The sequence below is a fragment of the Balaenoptera acutorostrata genome, chromosome 19 (genome assembly GCF_949987535.1).
Source record: "Balaenoptera acutorostrata chromosome 19, mBalAcu1.1, whole genome shotgun sequence".
Classification (NCBI taxonomy): domain Eukaryota; kingdom Metazoa; phylum Chordata; class Mammalia; order Artiodactyla; family Balaenopteridae; genus Balaenoptera; species Balaenoptera acutorostrata.
In genome coordinates this window covers 29,654,011-29,673,071 of record NC_080082.1, presented here as the reverse complement: position 1 = coordinate 29,673,071, position 19,061 = coordinate 29,654,011, and the positions used below count along the sequence as shown (strand labels likewise).

The following is a 19,061-nucleotide window of genomic DNA, read 5'->3' as shown; positions in this document are numbered from 1 at the left end:
TTGCTGCGCGCGGGCTTTCTCTAGTTGTGGCGAGCGGGGGGCTACTCTTTGTTGTGGTACATGGGCTTCTCATTGCGGTGGCCTCTCTTGTTACGGAGCACGGGCTCTAGGCACCTGGGCTTCAGTAGTTGTGGCACACGGGCTTAGCTGCTCCACGGCATGTGGGATCTTCCCGGACCAGGGCTCGAACCTGTGTCCCCTGCATTGGCAGGTGGATTCTTAACCACTGCACCACCAGGGAAGCCCTAACAAAATCATTATACTATTATTTTAGCCATTCTCACTTCTTTGCTGTGTGAACTCTTTAAATTCAGGGCCGTGCATTATGAATTGTCATGTCCACTCTCAGCCTCAATTCTTACCACAGTCCCTGGCACCTAGTAGGTTTTCAGATCATATTCATCAAATGATCGAAGACTTCTTAGAGGAGGTGGCTTTTAGGCTGGGATTTGGAGGATGGGTGAGATCTGGGGAGCAGAGGAGGCAGCGGGAAGGCCTATTAAGAAGAGGTACCACCCGGGGCGTGTGCTTCATGACATGATCATCATTCATGTGAGAAGTTTATTTCACCACACAAAAGGTAACTAAGGTGAAGCTGAAATAAGCTTCTAACCAAGGGCCGTTGCATGCAGATTGTGCTGAGCTGCGTGAGGGGTCCAGGAGTGAGGACGGGGGGAGTGTTGGGGAGAAGATGACGCTCTTAGCCTTGGCTGTTCCCATGATGATGTTCTCAGCATGAAGAGCCCTGGCAGGAGGTGGCACTGGGGCAGGGGAGACAGGCAGGGACAGCCAGGGCGCACTGAGTAGGGTGGTGGCCTGGGCCACAGCTGGGAGAACTGGGTAGGTGGGTAGGTGACCAAACCAGACCGCCTCTTGAGGTCTTTCCCGGCTCTGCTTCCTGTGACCTGTATGGTTGCTTCCTCCCCGTCCAGGTGATGGTGTGGATCCACGGAGGAGGTCTGATGTTGGGCGGGGCATCAACCTATGATGGGCTGGCCCTCTCTGCCCATGAAAACGTGGTGGTGGTGACCATTCAGTACCGCCTGGGCATCTGGGGATTCTTCAGGTAAGACACTGGCCTCTCCTCATGGCACACTGACCCTCAGTGTGGGAGTGCTAGGACCCCACTCTGGTCATGCAAGCCCTCAAAGGGTTCTTTGCTAGGTTCCCTACTAAGACGTGCAAGTCCCCTCATAATTGGGCTCTACCTACCTTCTCCTTCCCCAGCCACCCTGGTCCACTTACTTGCATGGAAAATGCCTAATCTGCCTGACAAGCTCCTATTATTCCTGCAAAGCCCAACCCAAATGTTACCTCGTCTGAAATACTCATCTCTTTTTCACCTGTGCTGCCCAGCATGTTGCATGCCTCTAAGATGACAGTTAACATGCAGCGCAGCAGTTAGAGGCTTATACATCTTACCTCATGGGGAAGTAAAGAAGGAGCAGACTCATGTGGGAGCTCCGTAAAGCCTTGTAGGTGGGGGAACGGGTGGCTGGAACTGGGAGGTTGTAACGAGCACCTGACTCCAGTGGACACATCTACTGGGAGGAGTGTAGGGCCCACTCACCCCATTTCCTTCGTGGAGCTTGGCACATGCGTGAGCGAAAGCTCGAGTCTCCTCCATGGAGTTTCCGTGGGGACAGGAACCGGACTTCCTGCAGGCACAGTTACTGAGCCTTTTCTGAATGCACCAGCCCCAGGACCTCTTACCCTCATGGCTGGTGGGTGGGCTGGGGGAGGGGTGGTCATCTCACTGGAAAGACCTATGGGCTGGAGGAGGGTTGTCCCTGGCGAGTCATGTCTCGGGATGTGTCACCTTCACCGAGACTCCTCATCTCCTTCCCCCACGGCCCACGGCTGCTCCCAGTTACAGTATAACTGCGTACACTCTCCCCCCTTCCTCTCCCCCAGGCTCTCCTCTGCCATGTCAGTCAGGGTTTCAGCCCAACCAGACACCAGACTGCTCTGGTCCAGGTCACCAGTGGCCCAGCCTTGGCAGCAACCGCACGTGATCCCTCAAATCTTCTTGAAAAATTTCCTTCTCTTGGCTCCTGGCCACCTCCTCCCTCATGGCTGCTCCTTCTCGGCCCCTCCCCGTCTCAGCCTCTGTGTGCATCTTCTTCTCTGTCCCACTGGTTCCCTGAGTGACCTTGGGGGCACTTCCAAGCTCCCTATTTTTAGCCCATTTCTCCTTTGAAACCCACAGGTACATCATTAACTACCTCCTGCCATCCCCACGGGACATCTGAGGGCACCTCTCCCTTCCACAGACAAACTTAACCCTTGACTCCCGATGCCCCTCCCCCCAAACACTCCTCCTTTCCCCACAGGGCCTCCTGCTCAGCTGCAGGCAGCTCCACCCTTCCAGTTACTCAGGATAAAAGCCTGTGGGCACTTGGATTCTTTTCTTTTTCTCACACCCCACATCCAGTCACCAACAAATCCTCTTGGCTCCACCTTTACAGTGTATTCAGGATCCAACCACTTCTCACCTCCTCCCTTGTGGTCACCCTGTTCAAAGCACTCTGTGTCTCTCCCCTGGATTGTTGTAATAACACCTACTTTGTTTAAAAATATTTTATTTCTTTATTTGGTCGTGCTGGTTCTTAGTTGTGGCAGGTGTGCTCCTTAGTCGCGGCATGCAGGCTCCTTAGCTGTGACATGTGAACTCTTGGTTGCAGCATGCATGTGGGATCTAGTTCCCTGACCAGGGATCGAACCCAGGCACCCTGCAATGGGCGCGTGAGTCTTAACCACTGTACCACCAGGAAAGTCCCATAACACCTACTTTTATAACCCTGCTATTTTACACCATGTCTGATCCACACAGTAGCCAAAGTGATCATTTAAGACATAAATGGAATCATGTCATCCCTGCAATGGCTTCCTAACTTACTCAAGATGACATTGACATCCTTTTTTTTTTTTTTTTTGGAAAAATTGATTTTTAATTCTGAGTCAATATAAGCAAATTTTTGCTTCATAATTCTTACTAATAATGGAAAATAGAAATATTTATCAGGGTATAGCAATTCTGCAAAGAAATTTCTCCCATGAAATTTGCCAGATGAAATTAGAGGAAGCACTTAAAAGTATTTTGACACTTTCACTGTGACTACTATTGAGCTAACTTTAAACTTTCGTTTTTAAAGATACGAGTTTGTATCAAAATTACAAAAATGTAGCATTATTAAGGTATGATTCATGCAAAATGCTATGTTTCTGAACTAAAATAAATGGATAAGGATAGACCCTAATAAGTATTAGACATGTAATTCAATACGTAAGACAATTATAAGTGATTCAGACCTGGCTTAATTTTTTAAAAAGATCATGAAATCCTTTTTGCAAGACTCTTGAAAATGACTCCTACAGAACAAAACGATAGAGAGAAAACATTTCAACAAAACATTTAACAACCACATTGCTGAAGTATTAAGGACAGAGATCTAGAAAGTAATGCATATTGATTTACTTTGCATCTCGTAATTACCTCTGATATCAGTGATTCTTAATATCATGGAACCTCTCCCACAATAAGCATACACCACAAACATTTTGTACATAATTTCATAAGTTCACAGCGCTCCTGAGAGCCTATTCATGGACTTCATTTTCAAAAGTGGTAACGATTTCCAGAAATTGACTAATTTTCTCAGGTACATCCTAGAAATGCCACCTTCTCACTATCTTCCACTTATTTTGTGAGCAAATCAATGTTACCAGTTAAAAACTACCTAGAGGGCTTCCCTGGTGGCGCAGTGGTTAGGAATCCGCCTGCCAATGCAGGGGACACGGGTTCGCGCCCTGGTCTGGGAAGATCCCACATACCGCGGAGCGGCTAGGCCCGTGAGCCACAACTACTGAGCCTGCGTGTCTGGAGCCTGTGCTCCGCAACGGGAGAGGCCGCGACAGTGAGAGGCCCGCGCACCGCGATGAGGAGTGGCCCCTGCTCTCCGCAACTGGAGAAAGCCCTTGCACAGAAACGAAGACCCAACACAGTCAAAAATAAATAAATAAATTTAAAAAAAAAAAAAAAAACTACCTAGAATACCAATGAGCACTAACATATCTGGCTTGAAAGTATTTCATTAAACATTTTTGGATGTTGCTTCCTATCTTTTAAGTATAAAAAAGGCATTTCAATAAAAACAAATATATAATAAAGTCATCTCCCTTTGTGTGAAGAAATATGAATGAACTGTGCATTAAAATTTAAAAGCAACGTAGTTCACTGCCAAAACTTTAAATGTCTCAAGAGCACAACAAATTCTGAATACACTAAGATCATGTTGCTACTTCAATATTCTTGGGAATGGTGAGTGATTAGTTGGTCTATGGTTTAGGATCAGTTTCCATGCTTGTTTCTTGAGCTTCTTCTACCTCTGAGAGCTTTTCACCATTTTCCAGTGTTTGCTGAAGTTCATGGATGGTACTAAGAAGAACATGAAACTGTTTCCTTCTCAATTCTAGCTTATCTTCAACACTTTCTTTAATATGTGAAAGATGCTCTAATTCTTTTCCCAGAGCCTCTAGTTCCTTTAACGTCTCATGCCTGTCTGGATGACGCTGGATCACTTTTGCCAATGCATCATATTCTTGGCGATTTTTTCGTATTCGTTTTGCTTGAAGAATTTGCTTTTTGCACTCAGCAATTTTTTCATGTGCTCCAGCAATGCTACATTCTATTTCTTTGTAAATTTTTTCATAATTTTCCATTTCTCTGAGATTCATATCATACACCAGCAAAGTTTTGCGCATTGAAAATTCACATTGGGACAGTGTGCTCAGCATACGTTGGTACTGGCTGTATCCCTCTTCCTGGGATCCAGAGTTGCACCATTTAATGAAACTTTTCACTAGTAGATTAATTCTCCGATCATCTCCAGCGCCATTTCCATCAATTAGGAGACGCTTCCGTATGACTTCGTCGTCAGTCACGGCTGCCATGGCGTGCGCGGCGGCGGCGGCGGCGGCGGCGCAAGCTGAGGCGGCGGTTGGCGGCGGCGGAGGTCAAACTCCCACAATGCAGCCGGGTAAACAGCCATGGAGGAGGAGGCGGCGGCGCCCGCGGCCGCCCGCTCCGCCGCCTGAGCCCCGCCGCGCCGCCGCCGCCGCCGCGGGACCTGGGCTCCGCGCGCTCCCCGAACTCCCCGGGGGCGGCCGCGGCCGGCGCGTGTGGGGCGAAGCCAGGCGGGCGGTGGCCGACATTGACATCCTTACCGAGGCCCTCAGGGCCCTCTGTAGCTGTATGTCCTAGACTCACTCTTTTGTTCACTGGACCCCGGGGCCTTTGCCTGTGCTGTTTCTTCTGCCTGGAATTCCCTTTGGAACTGTAGAATAGTAGATGCTCAATAAATAGATGTGGGATGGATGTGTAGAGCGCTACAGCGGAACAATGCTGCAGGATGGGAGGCAGGTGAAGACCCCAGTGTCAGTGCTGTGGAAGCCCAGCCTTTTCCAGAAGGCTCACCCAGACCCCCAGCCCCATCTGTGGTCCTGAGGGCCCTGCTGTGACATCTCTGCTCTCAACCCCACCCTGTTCTCTTACTCACAGCACAGGGGATGAACACAGCCGGGGGAACTGGGGTCACTTGGACCAGTTGGCCGCACTGCACTGGGTCCAGGAGAACATTGCCAACTTCGGAGGGGATCCAGGCTCTGTGACCATCTTTGGAGAGTCGGCAGGAGGGGAAAGTGTCTCTGTTCTTGTAAGTGTTCCTGGCCCTGATGTGGCTACCGATGGGACCCCTTGCAGACCAGCCAGTCTAGTCATGGGACCTTTACTTATAAGACCTGGATTCAAGGCTGACCCTAGTCTGTGCAGCGTCAGATGGTGGAAAGTTACGGCCAAACTCTCCTTGGCCCTCCAGAGCTCAGCTTAGCATCCTGGGGCCATATCTCCAGCCACGGCTGCAACTGAGACATTCCTCCTGTCCTGTGTTGGTTGAGCTCTTACTCTCCTTCCTAATCATTTTACCATTAGTACTCATCTCACTCCTCTTGGGAAGTAGGGGTGGGTGTAAATTCTGAATAAAAAGAGGCAACCATGAAGTTGGGTGCAATGTCATTATTTGCCTTGAAGCCAGATCTACAGTTCACGGGGACACGAGCACTAAGAACAGGTCAGAGGCCTCCTCTGAGGAGGTCTGATGGCTTGTTCATGCTCAGGAAGGAGGGCAGCAGTCTCTGGGACTGAGGATGGAGCTGGGCTGGGGGAGGAGGGGTAGAGAGAGGAAGGAGGATGGAAGGGGGGATGGGACCGGGGATATGGAACACAGACACAACCTGGGAGCCTGATGTGGGGAATGGGAATAAGGAGACACTGAGGGAAGCAAAGACGGAAAAGCAGACTAGAAGGCGCTGGGAGCTGTTAGAAACCCTCCAGCTGCCTCACAGTTGAGCAGAAGGTCAGTGCTGTTACTGCATTTTTAAAACATATGTTGGATTCATAGTTGAATATTCAGAGGAAAATGTTTTTATTTTATAAAATGGAGAAAAAAGAAAAGCATAGATAACTCCCCCAAAATAAAAATTCATCCACAATCCCATTAGCCAGGGATTGTCACCATGGACAGTTTTATTTTTCTAGTCTTTTTTCCATGAATCTATCTCTCTATCTATCTATCTATCATCTATCATCTATCTACCTATCTATCTGTATCTATGAATTTTTAAACAAAAAAACTTCCTTAATATTATAACACAAATATTTCCCTAACCATTAGTTATTCTTTTATATTTTTTGTGTGTATAGTCGAGTATAGTATTTCATTGTAAGAATGAAAAATACCTTATTTACCCAATGTCATATATTAGAACCTGTGTTATTTCCAATTTTTACTGTTATAAATAACACGAACATTTTAGAGATTTTTGTGTGCCTCCATGATCATTTTCCTTAAAATAAATCCTAAGTAATGGAAATGGGGCATCAGAACTGTGCCTTTAAAGTGTTGCTAGGAATTGCTGAGCTGCCTTTCAGATACTTTGATTGTTATAATCAGTGTGTGCCACACACTTCCTGTTTTGTCCTTCACTCTGCTCCTGGCTCCTTCCAGCTGAGGTTTTCTTGCAGAAGCCGGGCCCCAAGGTCTCCAGGGGAACAGCCCAGGACAGGGCTGTGGATGGGGGTGGCTCTTGAAGACCCCTTCCTGTGAGCATAAACTCCCTTTCTCGCCACCCTCCTCCCAGGTGTTATCTCCCCTGGCCAAGAATCTCTTCCACCGGGCCATCTCTGAGAGTGGTGTGGCCCTCACTTCTGTCCTGGTCCAGACGGACATGAAGGCTGCAGCTAAGGTAGGTCTCACACTGGCCTGTCCCCACACCCTTTGCTCTGCTCTCCTGGAGTTGTCAGGGTCTTTCTTGCTGTGGGAGCCAGCTGACATCCTCAAAGAATCACAGAAGTGAGGGTGGCTGAGCAGGGAGGACAAGGACACACCTCAGCCCACCTCCACCTTCTACCGCTGAGCAAACTGGGGCAGAGAGCGGAAGCACTTGCCAAGGTCAGCGAGTGATCAGGGCAGAGCCGGACTCAAGCTCATGACTCTGGGCTGCCAGCCCCATGCACGGTCCACTGACCATATTTCCTAAAGGAGGGGTGCTGGGCTGGATGTGTCTGGTGGACTGTCATTGTGTCTTGCCTCTCTCAGGATCTGAGGTCTGGTGAACTCATTTGTACCATGTGGGCCTGGAGTGGATTCTCCTTGGGGGCTTGTGACTGGGGTGGGTTCCTGAAGAATTCATTCATTGATTCATTCATTCACTCAACAAATAGTTTTGATATAATCTGACATCTCGCAACCTCATGAAGCTTCTGTTATAATTGAGGAGACAGATTAATAATTATATAATTGCACAACTTACAAAATGTCAACTGTGACTAGAGCAATAGAGGAGAGATACCTGATGTTATAACAGAATCCAAAAGGAGCACTTAGTCCAGTGGATAGGGGGAGGTTTTCAGGAAAGGCTTCATGAAAAAAAGTGATCAACGAGTTGAGATGAGAAAGATGAACAGTAAATTACTTGGTAAGAAAATAATATCCAGGAAGAGGGAACAGCCTGTGCAAATGTCCTGTGGCAGGAGCAGGTATCTCAAGTGAGAGAGAGTGAGAAAGGCTGCTGTGGCCAGAGCAGAAAGAGCAGACGGAACCTGGAGTGAAGTGAGGATGGGGCCATCAGCAGGGCCATGCTGCATAGGACCTGGTGAGGACTTTGTCTTTATTTGGAGAGTGTTAGGAAGCCAAGGAAGGGTGAGCCACAGGGAGGCTCTGCTGAGGAGTGTGCGCTGGAGTCATTGATGTGGAGCGTTTTCCTCGGGCTGTGAGCGCTGGTTAGGTGGCCGGGTGGGGGCAGCAGGCAGACGTAAAGGGACTGCCTGGTGAGCAGGAGGGGAGGAGATAAGACACCAAGAATTTAAACAATTGTTGAGACTGGTTTTCAGAATTCTTTGGCTATTAACAGCAGAAGCCCCTTGATCAGGCTTAAGTCAAGAAGGGGGAGTTTATTTAAAGGAAACAAAGGTGGCAGAAATGGTGCTGGATTTTGCTATCAAACAGGACCAGAAATTGGCAGAATGAAGAATCCAAGACTTTTATTCTCTCTCTCTCTCTCTCTCTCCCCCCCTCTCCCCTCTACTTCTTCATGTGCCTTTTTATTTAATTTTTCACCAAATACATACTGAGCATTGATTGTATGTCAGACACTGGACCAGGCTCTGGGCAGCCCATGTGTACTCTACACGGTCCCGCCATCATGGAGCCTGACTTCTCTCCTTCTGCATCTTCCCCTCTGGCTGCACTTTGCAAGGGTCTAGCCTGAGGCCAAAAGGCTATTAATTGGGTGAGCCGAGATTTGAAATTAGACAGTGGATTCTGGATTCCATGCTCTTAAGCCCCACTCCATGCTGCCTCTCTTTAGATGTTCAGCTTTGAGATCATTATGTCCACTTGAACAGAGATAAGGCAGCAGAGGCTGAGGAGTATAATTGGCACGTCTGGGATCCAGGACATACTCGTCGAGAGTATCTTCTGCTACCGTGTGTTGACTTTAGAAATTGAGGTTGGAGCAGAACACTTCGTTATTGATGGAGGGAAGACACAGGGCTCTTGAATTCTGCTGTCACCTGTGATCTCTGCAGAAAATTGCTGTCTTTGCTGGGTGTAAAACCACCACCTCGGCTGTCCTCATTCACTGCCTGCGCCAGAAGACAGAGGACGAGCTCTTGGAGATAACGCTGAAGATGGTAAGTACATCCACTCTCATGGCCACACAAGCTCCCCGTCCTGTAAACATGGCCTCAGGCTTCATCATTTCAGCTGTCCCCTTGCCCTGGAAAAACTACCTGGGACAGTTTCTCACCTCTCAAGAGCAGTGTCAGAGCTCTGGATCTGAATGGGGAGTTTCCTTCTTTCTTTTTTATTATGGAATATCTCAGATGTTAACAAAGACAAAAAATAACATAACGAACAACTGTGTAATAACTCCTCATATCTATCAAAACTTACTTTTTCCAATCTTGTTTTTCTGATAGATTTTTTTATATGTGACTGTTTTCTTTACTGTAAATATATATATATGTCACATACAATTTACCATTTTAATCATTTTAAGTGTACAATTCAATGGCATTAATTATACTCATAGTACTGTGCAGCCATCACCACTATTTCCAAAAATTTTCATCATCCCAAACAAAAAATCCCTACCTCTTTAAACAGTAACTCTACATTCTCCCCTTCCCCCCTGTCTCTGGAAACCTCTAATCTACTTTCTGTCTATGAATTTGCCCATCCTAGATTCATTCTCATAAGTGGAATCTGATAGATTTTTAAGAAATTAAACATTACATATTCTCAGAGGTGATTACCATCCTGAATTTGGGGAATGGGGTTATTTAGAACAAAGATTTTCAGAAAGGTTGTCACAATTGTCTTGGTTAATTTAGAAACCACCTCAATTATAACCCAGTGATGGCCCGATTTTCTGCATGTCTGCCTCTAGTGATTCTCACATAATCGTATATCTACCCATTCATCCATCCAACCATCCATCCACCTATTCATCCATCCATTCATTCATCATCTTATTATACATCTGTCCATCCACCAGTGAATCCAATTCATCAATATCTTTTCATCAATCTAATATCAATTTATCTATAGCATTCATTCATCTGTTATCAATCATTCATATATCTGTATTTCATCATCCATCTCTCTAACATCAATGATCCATCCATCACCTAATCTGCTAGCTATCGTCCATCTATCCGCTTATCCCCCCAATTCACCCATACTCCAAGTATGTCACAGAGAAGGTGACATTTCAGGATTGGTGGATGGCTATGGTAGTGGGTCATCACAGGAAGCTACAGCACAACAGATACCCAGAGAACACCACATTTAGAGCCAGTGGGAGCTATTGGAGTAGCCCGAGTGCCTGGCCTCTCTGTCTGGACCCTGGACCCCTGCGGATGCTCCTGGACCCCCAGCGGCCAGCCTCCAGCACTGGACTCTGCTCTGTTTCCATGGGTTAAGTCCAACGTAGCCTTGGATCCTGGTTTCTCAGGCTCAAATAAGGTGACCAATGTGTTCAAAGACAAAAACACAACTGTTTCCTGATGCCTGGAAAGAGGTAAATTTATTTCAGCAATTCTCCATGTGGCACAAGAGATCCGCTTATAAGGGGAGAGTCGGTGACTTTGGGAGAATCCAGAGAACCTAAGAGCCCATGTTATCGTTCTGAGATCTTCTGAGATCACGTGGAGGTGTTTCCGTGATTATCCTCTCTCCCCAATAACACATGCGGGCGCGCGCGCACACACACACACACACACCTGGATTGCGGGGGTACAACCCATAACGGAAGGACCCTTACTGGGACTTCCTGCATACTGGTCAGGCCTGTAAGCTACACTGTCACAATAAAATCAGCACAATCTTGGTGAACTCACAACAAAGAGAAGCGTGGGGTGGGGTGAATTTCAGTGAGCTTGTATGAGTCAGGATTTTCTAATGCAAGACGAGAAAACTAGAAAGGGGTATGTTGTAACAGAATCTTCAGGTTACTAACTGAAAAGTCCAGGAGTTGATGGCTTCAGGCATGTCCTGATCCAGATGCACATATGATATTATTAAGACTCTGTCTCTATCCCTCAGCTTTTTACCTCTCTGTGTTGGCTTCATTCTCAGGCAGATTTGTCCCCTGGGGAGGTTAGACAAGAACAGTATTCTAGACTTACATCCTATCTGCTTAGAAACCCTCTTTCCCAATAATTCCAGCAAAAGTTTTGGGGAAACTCTTGAACTGACATGGGCACATGTCCATCCCTGAAGTAATCCCTGTCTTCAGGGAGATGGTGCACCTCAGGTCACATATAGATGCCTGGAATCGTGGAGTGAGAGTGGGGAAGAGGAGGTTCCCCAAAGGAAAATTGGGGTGTTTTTGCCTGGAGGAACAAGAAGGGGAGATGGATGGAGGGCAGGGCAGGCACAAGCAACATTGCTCTCCAGAGCTCCCCTCCCCCGTCCCATACCTCCACCCTGTGCTCATGCCCAGGGGAGCTGGTGCCCTGCCCACTTCCTTTCAGCCCCGCCAGGGTGGCACCAGGAGGGAGGACTTGATACCTTTGACGCACAGCTCACAAGGATCAGCTTTTCTCCCAGGAAGCCTTCTCACCCACAACCTCTGCCTTTGTCTTCACAGAAATTTTTCGCTCTTGATTTACATGGAGACCCCAGAGAGGTAAGATGCTTACAAGAACTGACTATAGATGGAGAGATGCATGTAGATATACATACCCTTCAAATTAAATACACGTTATGTTATATAGTTTATACCAACTTGAGTGAAGATTTGCCCGCATCACCTAAGCACTGCCGGCCCTGGTCAGAGTTCTGCCCTCTGGGGTCCACAGACTTAGCCCCCTTTGTTAGGACCCTGAATATGTGGCCACCGCCCATGGGCACGCAGGTCTGCGATGCCGGCCGTGAGCTCAGGCAGGTGGAGAGGGGGACGCCGGTGTGACCTCGAAGGGGAAGCACAGACACGACGCTGCCCTCTTCCCCAGAGCTTTCCTTTCCTGCCCACCGTGCTTGACGGAGTGCTGCTGCCAAAGACGCCTGAAGAGATTCTGGCTGAAAAGAATTTCCACCCCGTTCCCTACATCGTGGGAATCAACAAGCAGGAGTGTGGCTGGATTCTGCCGATGGTGAGAAAGTGCAGGCCTCTTAGACTCGCCTCCCCTGCCCGTCACATCACCCCTCCCATCTCTGGTCACAGGACCCCTCCTTCTACGCACCCCCCTCTGGGGCCTTCATACACCTTGACGTTTCCGTGGAAACCTTCTCCACGATGGCCCAGCTGTCACCTGGGTGGTGCGGCCCTGGGGACCCACATCCCCACACACTCTCTGCTTGTCCTCGTATCCAAGAATCCTGAAATGTCAGTGCCAGGAGGGCTGGTAGAGATAATCATTGGGCAGATGAGAAACCCAAGGCCTGGAAAGGGGAAGGGGCTTGGGAGTTAAGGAGAGTGAGGCGTGGGACCTGCAGCCTCTCCCCTGGGCTTGGTGCTTTCATAGTTTCTCCATAAATTCCACCCACCCACACCCCACACTCTCAGTCGTCTAACTGGAAAGATTCAAAGGAGCCTGCTTCCTCCTGAGTTAAAATTGACTTCTAAAAGTTAGGAAGAGCTTTCCCTTCTGCCAAAGATAAACAAAGCCAGACACTAGTTGAAGTGGTAATGAGTTTGATTCAGTGACACTCTTGCTATAGGGAAAAGATCAGTTGTAAACTGAACCCAAATCTCTGAAACAAAAGGCTGGAGCCTGTTTAAGGCTGTGGGCACGGGGAGGGGGATTTGTCCATGAAACTGGGCCACCTGGATTTGTTAGCTGGCATTTGTCTGGAGAAGAAACAAACTTCTGTCTTTATGACAGGAGACCATGGTGTAAGTAGAAGCAAGTCTCCCACTGAAGTTAGGCATTATCTTTCCACAGGGACTGGGGGAGAGAGCAAGAATTATCCCCTGAATGTTTGCATTTCATAAAAGTTTGCTCTCAGGTCCTTGAGAAAACAGGTTGGAGCAGTGGTTTTACATCCCAAAGGGCAGAAAAAGGATTTATAATTACAAGGTTTCTAAAGTAACTGCACTAAGAAAGGGTTCAGGGACATACCTGCCTATCACCAGGTTTTGGCTAGAACAAACAGTAAAATCTCCTGGCAGCGCAGAGCTTTTTAAGGGGGCCTGGGGTCATCCTGGGGACATGGCCTTAAGCTGCTTGTAGCCGTGCTAGAGTTTGGTCAAGTCACTTAGTGCAGAGGTTTTTTTTTTTTATTTTTATTTATTTATTTATTTATTTATTTATGGCTGTGTTGGGTCTTCGTTTCTGTGCGAGGGCTTTCTCTAGTTGCAGCAAGTGGGGGCCACTCTTCATCGCGGTGCGCGGGCCTCTCACTATCGCGGACTCTCTTGTTGCGGAGCCCAGGCTCCAGACACGCAGGCTCAGTAATTGTGGCTCACGGGCCTAGTTGCTCCGTGGCATGTGGGATCTTCCCAGACCAGGGCTCGAACCCGTGTCCCCTGCATTGGCAGGCAGATTCTCAACCACTGCGCCACCAGGGAAGCCCAGTGCAGAGTTTTGATGGAGTCATTATGTGCAGGGTTCTGCAGTTCTTCAGAATGATTTCAGAGGTTATACCAAAGGACCAAAACCATAATGGCAGAATTTGGGGCTTTCTCTGCTATCTAACACAGGCGGGGTATTTGTGAGGTCTGTGTCATCTGCCCCAGAGCCCTCCACTTCAGCACCTGGCTGGCTGAAACCTTCCCTCTCTGTCTTGATGACCACTGTGGAGACTCTAGCCTAAATATATATATATATATATATATATATATGCACGCATACACACACACACACATATATATATATACATATATATACATACATACACACACACACACAAAGACTGGGACAGCTTCCCTTAACAATTACTTTATCTTCTTTGCATTCCTTGATTTCTAGATATAAAAGTCCATTTGATTCATTGATTTTGCCCAACTCATCAAAGACCCCTGCCCTACAGAGTGAAGTAAGTCAGAAAGAGAAAAACAAATACCGTATGCTAACACATATATATGGAATCTAAAAAACAAACAAAAAAATGGTCATGAAGAACCTAGGGGCAAGATGGGAACAAAGACACAGACCTACTAGAAAATGGACTTGAGGATATGGGGAGGGGGAAGGGTAAGCTGGGACGAAGTGAGAGAGTGGCATGGACATATATACACTACCAAACGTAAAATAGATAGCTAGTGGGAAGCAGCTGCATAGCACAGGGAGATCAGCTCGGTGCTTTGTGACCACCTAGAGGGGTGGGATAGAGAGGGTGGGAGGGAGACGCAAGCGGGAAGAGAGATGGGGATGTATGTATATGTATAACTGATTCACTTTGTTATAAAGCAGAAACTAACACACCATTGTAAAGCAACTATACTCCAATAAAGATGTTAAATAAATAAATAAATAAATAAACAATAAAAGACTCAAAAAAAAAGACCCATGCCCATCAAGATATGACAGTGACCTTCAGCCTGCATTGGTTTGGTTTGTTGGTCACTTCGGTTTTTCTTGCCATTACCGGATGATTCATAATTGCTTAACCTTTGTTTTAACAGTTCATGGGCTACTCATTCTCTGAAGGCAAGCTGGACCAGAAGACGGCCACATCACTCATGTGGAAGTCCTACCCCATCCTTGTAAGAGTCTAGGAATCACAGGAACTGGCTGAGCCCTAAAGAGAGGAAGAGGCTTGTCCCCAGTTGCAAAGCAACTAATGGCAGAATGAAGACTGGGGCTGGGGGGTTCTGCCCCACTTTTTCTGCTTTTCTTAATCACTACCCAGGGTTGAGGGAGTGGGAAAGTTTGCACTGGGCTCAAAAAGTTCACCATTAACACAAGAAGAGAAACTGTGTCACTCACCAGGGGTGGTGAAGTCAAAAATCCAGAAATAGCAAAATTAAAACCACCAAATGAATGAAGAGTATTTGGTAAGAGTTTATGGTACATAAAAAATAGTTCACGCCCTGGGGTTCACGCCCTGGGGGCTTCCACCTTCGAAGACTGGTGGGCAGCTCGGGGGCCTGAAGTTACAGGATGGCTTATAAAGTGAAACTGAGGAAGTTGTTAACATTTTCAGTGATTGCTTATTACAATAGAGGTTTTCAGGTGGCAAGGGATTGGTTAAAAGTGATTATCTCATACTATTTTAGGGAGATGACTTAAGTTTATTTTGTGATTGTCAGAGGGATTTACAAAAAATAACCTAAGTTAGGTTTTGCTTATGTGCATGAAATGAGCTAGAGTTAGTTTTGCTAACATGGCTTAAATGGTTTTGTCTGCACAGATAATTCATAAGTCTGGTCTCCACTTTATATTTAACAGTGGTCACTTTCACTCGATCTATTTCAGAGCATCCCTGAGGAACTGACCGCGGTGGCCGCTGACAAGTATTTAGGAGGAACAGATGACCCTGCCAGAAAGAAAGACCTGTTCCTGGACTTGATTGCAGATGCGATGTTTGGTGTCCCATCTGTGAATATGGCCCGTCACCACAGAGGTGAGTCCCAGACATTGGACGGGAGAGGGACACTGACTGCTCCAGCTTCACTGACTGTCCTGCCCAGCCCTCAGCACAAACACATGTGGAAATTGCTGAGGGTCGTACATCCAAGGCTGATTGCATTTGGCCTGGGGTGGGGCACTGTCCTATTTTGGTTTCCACCAGAAGCAGACTCCGAGAAAAGGATCCAAATGCAAAGAGTTTATTTGTGGGGTGATCCCAGAAAACACCAGTAGAGGAGTGGAGAAGTGACATGACTGGAGAGGAAGCCAGTCCACACTGCACTGTCAAGAAAGCATCCACTGTGGACACCTGGACCTGGGGAGCTCTGGGAAACCAGCAGAACACATGTCTCAGGGTTATCCCTAGTGAGTGGCAAGAGAGCTGGGATATTTATCCTCCAACTTTGATGAGTCATTGGTTGAAGGCTGTTCCCAAGGGCAGTTAATTCCCTGGTGCTTTGACCTGTTGCACACATGGGCAGAGTGGTCTCTGGCTGCCAGAGACCTCAGGCAAAGAGCTACGGATGCAGGAGGTGGAACTCAGGCTGGCATGCCCGGAAGCAGGGGATATGGGGAGGCACCGACAGCATCTGCCACAGGGCTCCTCACCTGAATTGCGGTGGTCTGTGGGGCTAGAGGGGAAATCTTGGAAGATAGGTCTTGGAAAGTTTCCAAGGTCAGAGCTACCTGCAAACCAGTTTGTTAACCAGTGGAGCTGGGGGTAGAGTGAGGCCAAGCATAGGATCAGGAGTGTTGTCTGGGACCAAGAAAGCTGAAAGGAGTGAGTATTGGAAGAGTGGGGCCACGTGGTCTAAAGAACGTCAATGTCTGTGGCTGGCTGTTGTTTCTCCCAGTGTGTGCTGTGTCTACCACAGGACCTTCCAACATTGACCCAAGACTGTGTGTAGGGTGTGAGGTCAGGGATGGATGAGCTCACCTGGAGAGGAGGTGTCCCTTTTGGGTACCTTTTGAGTTACTCACAGGGCCCTTCATTTCTTGGAGACCTCATTCACCTAGTCTGCAAGCCAGGAGATGGTTCTGTGGTCCAGACCTCTCTGCCTAACGGTGCTAGAAGGGTTTTAAACTTTGAGACTTTATAAGCATGATAAAACGTAGCTGTGGCTGACTCACTCTGTCCCCAAGCACTCAGTACAGTAATTTGGAGGCGCTAGTTACCATTTCTTCCTCCCTAGGGTCCTGATGACCAGCGAGGGGCTGCCTGGGGTCAAATCTGTTCTTTCATAAATTTGGTCTTGCCTCTTGCTACGTGTCTGACTTGTAGTATCCCCTTCAGCATCCATGCTGCTCCCAGCCATACTGGACTTGAGTTTTTTATCTGACATCCCGTGACTTTGAATTCAGTGTCTTATTGCCAGCACTTCCCAGAGTTTATCAATGTCATTTTTTCATTGTTGTATTTCTCTCAATTTCTTTTTGATAAAGTAGTTTTCTGAGTATAAAATTAATCTTACCATTGCAGAAAGTTTTGAAAATATGGGAACATGTTAAAGAAGCAACTATATATTACTCATAATTCCTTCATCTAGAAGTATCAGCTATAAAGTTTTGACATTTTTTTTCTGTTAGCCTTTCCATGTCTTACACATAGTTTTAAAATTAATTTTATGTTCATAGACAACTATATTATAGGCATTTCCTCAATGTCAATAAAAATTCATGGAAAATATCAATTATTTCATGGTATGATGGATTAAAATTTACTTTAGTATTCCTGTCCTATTGGGTATTTAGCCTGGCTGCTCATTTTGATGCTACAGAAAACATCATACTCAGCCTTATGTGCATAAATCTTTAACCAAGTCTCAAATAATTTTCTTAGAGTTGGTTTTTAGAAGTGAAATTATTAAGCTGAGCTGTAGGAGAATTTTAAAGTTCTTGATACATTTTGTGAAATTGCTTTCTGATGTATGAGAGTGTGGATTTCTTAGTTCTCTCACTTGGGATAGTCAGATTAAAAGAATAAAAATAATGCTGCCAATTTTATATAAGTCCTTCCTCACCAAAAAAAAGAACATCACACTGTTTTAATTTGCATATTTTTATTACTAGCTCTCTCCTTCCCTCTGCTTCTCTTGTTGCTCCTAATTGTTATTATTGAAATCTCTGCCCTACTTTCCTTTGAAGACGTGTGTTGTGATTGTAGGACTTTTTAAAAAATATTTATTTATTTGGCTAAGCCGGGTCTTAGTTGTGGCACACAGGATCTTCACTTATGGCATGCGGGATCTTTAGTTATGGCATGTGGGATCTTTAGTTGCGGCATGTGGGATCTAGTTCCCTGATCAGGGATTGAACCCGGACCGCCTGCACTGGGAGCATGGAGTCTTAACCACCGGACCACCAGAAAAGTCCCCCCGTAGGAATTTTTTTATAAATCTCAGTGGCTTAAGGCAAAACACTGAAAAAAAAAAAAGAAGAGGAATGAAAAGAAGAATATCTTTTGGGCAGCATGCTGCCATAATTAAGTTCTCTCACTCACACTAGGTCTTTCTTTGTATGGTTGGGTTCTGAGTTCCTTTCTAACACTTCTGAGTAGCAGAGGCAAGGGTAAACACCCTCCTTTCAGTGAGTTCTGCTTGACCCTGAAGCAGCTGTTTAGCAAGTGGATTATGGAACCAGAGACGGATTGCTTCTTCCAAACAACGCCTCTTGCTAAACCAAGAGTGCAGTGAGCGGGGGGAAGGGAGGCAATTAAATAAATTATTCTACATCCTCCTGTGAGGATGGCATATATTGTTACACTATGTAGTGGACAAACATTTAATGATATGAAGAAATTATTATAGTCATTACAAAACTACACATCCAATAGTATCCTTATTTTATATACATAAGCGGGGTAAGTGCTAAAATATTAACAGAGGTTCCTCTGAGCGGTGGGATTAGATATGATCTTTTTGTTCTTGTTCCTTTTTTCTGCATTTTCCAAATGTGATTCTGTCCCCAAGAAGGGAAAAAGTGTGATATTTCCCCACCAGTCTGACTTGGGGCCTGACCCTTCCCCGGTAGAGTCACTCGCTCTGGGCATAATGATCAATGCAAAGCACAGAGCTCCCCAGGCGGGTGGCCTGTGAGTTGGCCCTGAAGGAGCAAGATGGGCAACTCTGCTGAAGCATCAGCAGGAAAACTGACATCTTCTTGGGGCTTAGAGAGGGGGTGGTGAGAGCAGGGGCAGGGGAGAGGGGTAAGGAGGAACTTTACCCTTCCTCGGCCCCTTCTTCCTTCTACCACCACCTTAACACTCCCTGGGCCAAGCAGGAAGCAAGACCTGTGAGATGACAGAGAAAAAGGAAACGCTGAATTGTGGTTTCCTGAGACACAAGGAATAGACTGTCCACTTTCTGCATAGGCTTGTATTTAAATATCTGCACTTTCAGACCAGCAATTTGGATTTACTTCACTC

The 19,061-nt window shown here is 46.7% G+C and overlaps 2 protein-coding genes across 3 annotated transcripts in view; one reads left to right on the top strand and one right to left on the bottom strand.

The window, feature by feature from the left end:
• The window catches only part of CES1 (carboxylesterase 1), a 37,608-nt gene that overhangs the window by 16,062 nt on the left and 2,485 nt on the right, over positions 1-19,061 (top strand). For both annotated transcript variants that reach the window (XM_007167590.2, XM_007167589.3), the window contains exons 4-11: positions 933-1,066; positions 5,561-5,714; positions 7,198-7,302; positions 9,146-9,250; positions 11,713-11,751; positions 12,077-12,217; positions 14,692-14,772; positions 15,485-15,632. In XM_007167590.2, the coding sequence (XP_007167652.2) occupies positions 933-1,066; positions 5,561-5,714; positions 7,198-7,302; positions 9,146-9,250; positions 11,713-11,751; positions 12,077-12,217; positions 14,692-14,772; positions 15,485-15,632 (907 nt within the window). The remainder of the gene's footprint in view (positions 1-932; positions 1,067-5,560; positions 5,715-7,197; positions 7,303-9,145; positions 9,251-11,712; positions 11,752-12,076; positions 12,218-14,691; positions 14,773-15,484; positions 15,633-19,061) is intronic.
• Positions 2,920-4,987, bottom strand: LOC103008285 (THO complex subunit 7 homolog). Its single transcript, XM_057534898.1, has 2 exons — positions 4,049-4,987; positions 2,920-3,740 (listed from the first exon to the last, which is right to left on the bottom strand). The coding sequence occupies exon 1, from the start codon at positions 4,951-4,953 to the stop codon at positions 4,339-4,341; it is 615 nt and encodes a 204-aa protein (XP_057390881.1). The 5' UTR covers positions 4,954-4,987; the 3' UTR covers positions 2,920-3,740; positions 4,049-4,338.

Coding starts and splice junctions, on each gene's coding strand:
- LOC103008285 (XM_057534898.1), bottom strand. CDS start 4,953: ATGGCAGCCGTGACTGACGACGAAGTCATACGGAAGCGTCTCCTAATT.